The sequence below is a fragment of the Mandrillus leucophaeus genome, unplaced genomic scaffold, assembly GCF_000951045.1.
Source record: "Mandrillus leucophaeus isolate KB7577 unplaced genomic scaffold, Mleu.le_1.0 Scaffold15, whole genome shotgun sequence".
Lineage (NCBI taxonomy): Eukaryota > Metazoa > Chordata > Mammalia > Primates > Cercopithecidae > Mandrillus > Mandrillus leucophaeus.
This window is the reverse complement of record NW_012101476.1, coordinates 9,890,241-9,894,987: the sequence shown is the minus strand read 5'-3', so window position 1 is coordinate 9,894,987 and position 4,747 is coordinate 9,890,241. Positions and strand designations below refer to the sequence as shown.

Below are 4,747 nucleotides of genomic sequence, written 5' to 3'. Positions count from 1 at the left end.
CTCTGAGGAGTCTGGAGAAACCGACCAAGATGCTGGGGACATGGGTCCTGATCCCATTCCTGACTCATACTATGGGCTTCTTGGGACCTTGCCCTGCCAGGAAGCACCAAGCCACATTTGTAGCCTGCCTAGTGAGGTCCTGAGGCACGTGTTTGCCTTCCTCCCGGTGGAAGACCTCTATTGGAACCTGAGCTTGGTGTGCCACCTGTGGAGGGAGATCATCAGTGACCCTCTGGTGAGTGAGTGCTGGAGTTGGGAGATGTTTCCTCTAAAAGCACGTAACTTTGCTTAATGTATGCTTCTAATCAGAGGATCTTTTCAGAAATGGTTTCCATTTGCCTTCAGAAGACATTCAAACTCCTTAGAGGCATTTAAGGCCTTCCGTGTCTGCCCCACCCTATGACTCCAGCCTCTTTGCTCACTTCCACTCAACACGGCTTCCCTGGGTTCCATCTACAGCTCATCTGCTGTGTCCTGACCACAGACTGCACATTCCTTCCCCTCCCTGGGTTGCTCTCATCCTCCCACGCTGCCCACCTGGAGGGTTCCTTCCTCGTATCTCCCTTGACTTCGTGTTTTTCTTTTTTTTTTTTTGAGACAGAGTTTCCTGCTGTCGCCCAGGCTGAAGGGCGGTGGCACGATCTCGACTCACTGCAACCTCTGCCTTCTGGGTTCAAGTGATTCTCCTGCCTCAGCCTCCCCAGTAGCTGGGATTACAGGTGTGCACCACCACACCTGGCTAATTTTTGTATTTTCAGTAGAGACGGGGTTTTACCATGTTGGCCAGGCTGGTCTCTGAAACTCCTAACTTCAAGTGATCTGCCTGCCATCAGCCTCCCAACTGCTGGGATTACAGGCGTGAGCCACTACGTCCAGCCTGTTTTTGTTTGTTTGTTTGTTTTAATGTAAGCATTTATAGCTATAAACCGCTCTCTTAAAACAGCACAACAGCATTCATTGCGTTTCATAAGTTTTGCTATGTTATGTTTTCATTTTCATTTGTCTCAAGATATTTTCTAATTTTCTTTGTGATTTCTTCTTTGACCCATTGGTTGTTTTAAGAATGTGGTTTTTTGTTTGTTTGTTTCTGTTTTGTTTTGAGACAGAGTCTCTGTCACCCAGGCTGGAGTGCAGTGGCTTGATTTTGGCTCACTTCAATCTCCACCTCCTGAGTTCAAGTGATTCTTATGCCTCAGCCTCCCAAGCAGCTGGGATTACAGACACGCGCCACCATGCGCGGCTAACTTTTGTATTTTTAGGAGAGATGGGGTTTCACCTTGTAGTCCAGGATGGTCTCAAACGCCTGGCCTCAAGTGATTCGCCTGTCTTAGCCTCCCAAAGTGCAGGGATTATAGGCATAAACCACCGTGCCTGGCCAAGAGTATGTTGTTTAATTTCCATGTATTTGTGGATTTTTCAGTTTTCCTTCTGCTGTTGATTTCTGGTTACATTCCATTGTGATTTAAAAAGATACTTTGTATAATAACCTCAGTGGTTTTTAAGTTTGTTGAAACTTGTTTCGTGGCCTAACAGGTGATCTATCCTGGAGAATGTTTCAAGTGCCCTTGAGAGGAAGGTATATTTTGCTGTTGTTAGGTGGAGTATTCTGTATATGTTTGTTCAGCCCACTTAGTCCATAGTGTTGTTCAGATCCTCTGTTTCCTTATTTATCTTCTGTCTGGTTGTTCCATTCATCATTGAAATGGTGGTGTTGAAATCTTCTGTTACTGTGTTGCTGTTTGTTTCTACCTTCGGTTCTGTCAGGGGTTGTTTCCTATATTTAGGAGCTCTAATGTTTGCTGCGTATATATTTATAGTTATTGTACCTTCTTGGTGAATTGACCCTTTTGTTGTTATGTCCTTTGTCTCTTATAACAGTATTTAACAGACAAAATTGACTTACAATCTGTTTTGTCTGATATTGGTATAGCCACAGCTCTCATATTATTTTGTTCTCATTGAAACTCTGAGCTATGTGTACTAATGTTTCAGATAGGGAAACTGAAGCTATAGCTTTTCCCAGATTCTATAACTATAACAAGTTAGTGTTGGAACCAAGATCAAGACCCAGTTCTCCTAGTTTCCAATAAAAATGTCTGTACCATTTCTGCCTGATTTGCCTGGCTTTTGAATTGTGAGCTGTGATTGCTTTTCACTGGTAAAAGGTTATCTCTGTGTTTGTGGCTTAATCTGCTTTTTTTTTTTTCTTTCTTTCTTTCTTTTTTTTTTTTTTTCCCTGAGATGGAGTCTTACTCTGTCACCCAGGCTAACGTGCACTGCAGTGGCTTGATCTCGGCTTACCGTAACCTCCGCCTCCCAGGTTCAAGTGATTCTCCTGCCTCAGCTTCCTGAGTAGCTAGGACTACAGGCGTGTGCCACCATGTCTGGCTAATTTTTCTATTGTTTTTTCAGTAAAGACAGGGCTTCGCCATGTTGGCCAGGCTGGTCTCGAACTTCTGACCTCAGGTGATCTGCCTACCTAGTTAGTCTGCTTTGTAATGGCCTTTGCCTCATGTTATTTTGTGTTTTAACTACGTAGTTCATTCCTTGGAAGAAGCTGTACCATCGATACCTGATGAACGAAGAGCAAGCTGTCAGCAAAGTGGACGGCATCCTGTCTAACTGCGGCATAGAAAAGGAGTCAGACCTGTGTGTGCTGAACCTCATACGGTGAGCTTCACCTGTTGTAAGGAAGGCGTCTTTGAAGTCTTCCTTGTACATCGGTGCTTATGGTCACCCTACTCATGGCCTCTCCCATGAATGTCTTACAGGTACACGGCCACCACTAAGTGCTCCCCGAGTGTGGATCCCGAGAGGGTGCTGTGGAGTCTGAGGGACCACCCCCTGCTCCCCGAGGCTGAGGCGTGTGTGCGGCAACACCTCCCTGACCTCTACGCTGCTGCCGGGGTAGGTCTGGAGGCTGCGGGAGAAGGCGCCGTCTTCTTTCACTGGAGGAAGCTTCAATTGAGGATGACTTTGTATTTATTTTTAATATCTGTATTTAATCTCTGAATGCTTTGAAGCATTCATGTTGTCATCGTTCCCAATGGAGAAATAAAAGGCCATATAATTATAGAGTCTTAGATTTAGAGGAAATTTTAAAACATCATTTAGTCTGATTTCCCATTTGGTTGAGGAATCCTCTCTGAAATGTTTCTGAAACGTGGTCATCTAGCCTCTGAACGCTTTTAATAATAGGATTTCTTTACAAGACAGCCCACCCCATTATTGACAACTTGGCTTATTTGAAAGGGACAGAAAAATTAAGGGTCTTGCTATAGTCACACAGTGAAGTAATGAGAAGCTGGAAATAACCCTCAGTCTCCTTGAATCTCAGCCCTGTGGCTCGTCTTCCAGTTCAGGGGTTCCCAGATTTAATCTTCGAGGCTACGTGCAACCTCTGCGTGTGTTTTGCTGGCCACAGAGCGCTGGGAACCCAGGCAACTGCATTTCTCTTTATCTTGAAGAAGATGATTGCTGATGGTGGTGGAGTGGGTCTTCTTTCATAGGATGGTTGAAGTGAGAGGGGATGGGACATTCCTTTCTTGGAATGTGTTCTTTAACACAGAGACGTGTAGTAACTTAAGAATGGTAAAGGCTGGGTGTGGTGGCTCACACCTGTTATCCCAGCACTTTGGGAGGCCAAGGTGGGTGGATCACCTGAGGTCAGGAGTTCAAGACCAGCCTGGCCAACATGGTGAAGCCCTGTCTCTACCAAAAATAAAAAAATTAGCCGAGCATGGTGGCATGTACCTGTAGTCATGGCTACTCTGGAGGCTGAGACAAGAAAATTGCTTGAACCTGGCAAGCGGAGGTTGCAGTGAGCTGAGATCGTGCAACCGCACTCCAGCCTGTGGGAGAGTGAGACTTCATCTCAAAAAAACAAAAAACCTGTGTCCACTATTAACTTTCTGTGTAAGTGAACATTTATGGAGACATTGCTAAGAGGAGCATGCTGTCTTCACAGAATAAACTTTCCGTAATTTCATATTTATTTAACTTACCATGAAAAGTTATTACTAATAATAAATAGCAAGTTAACACCATCATGCTGGAGAATTGCCAGACTTTATTTCCCCCACAGCCTGCGAGCGGCCCTCTCCTGTGTCTGCGTCTCTCTTGCCTCTTGGGTGGGCGCCCCCTGCTGGCTGTTTTTCTCTGGCCCCGCCAAACGTTATGGGCCTGAGAGCCCCCGTGGCCTGGAGAGTAGGGTGGTGAGATGACAGGGAGCTCAAATTTTTAGACTGTCTCTCTATTCAAGGTTCTAGGTTAGATACTTCATCCATGTTATTTAATTAAAGAAAACTAAGATCTCAAATCCAAAAGTGATGAGAAGGAGTCCAGGGCGAACGGAAGGGCTCCCCTGTTTCCCAAATACCACTTGGAAAATTTGGATTCAGTCCTGACAGTCTGTAGCCAGCAGCTGGACCCCCGGCTCGGCTCCTTCCTGCTGTGATTCGTATTAACCATGGCCTGTGTTTGGGCTGTCCCTCCTTCCCTGTGCACTTGGCTTGCAGGGTGTCAACGTCTGGGCCCTGGTGGCGGCTGTGGTGCTCCTCTCCAGCAGTGTGAATGACATCCAGCGACTGCTTTTCTGCCTCCGGAGACCCAGCTCCACGGTGACCATGCCAGATGTCACCGAGACCCTGTACTGCATAGCCGTGCTTCTCTACGCCATGAGGGAGAAGGGGATTAACATCAGCAATAGGTAATGCCCCGGGAGGAGGGGAGGGGATGCTGTGGTAAC

The 4,747-nt window shown here is 46.2% G+C and overlaps 1 protein-coding gene across 1 annotated transcript in view; it reads left to right on the top strand.

Moving 5' to 3' along the window:
- FBXO18 (F-box protein, helicase, 18) overlaps nucleotides 1–4,747 on the top strand; it is a 51,296-nt gene that overhangs the window by 13,647 nt on the left and 32,902 nt on the right. Inside the window, 3 exon segments of the mRNA XM_011974920.1 lie at nucleotides 2,540–2,670; nucleotides 2,772–2,907; nucleotides 4,518–4,708. Coding sequence (XP_011830310.1) covers nucleotides 2,540–2,670; nucleotides 2,772–2,907; nucleotides 4,518–4,708 — 458 coding nt within the window.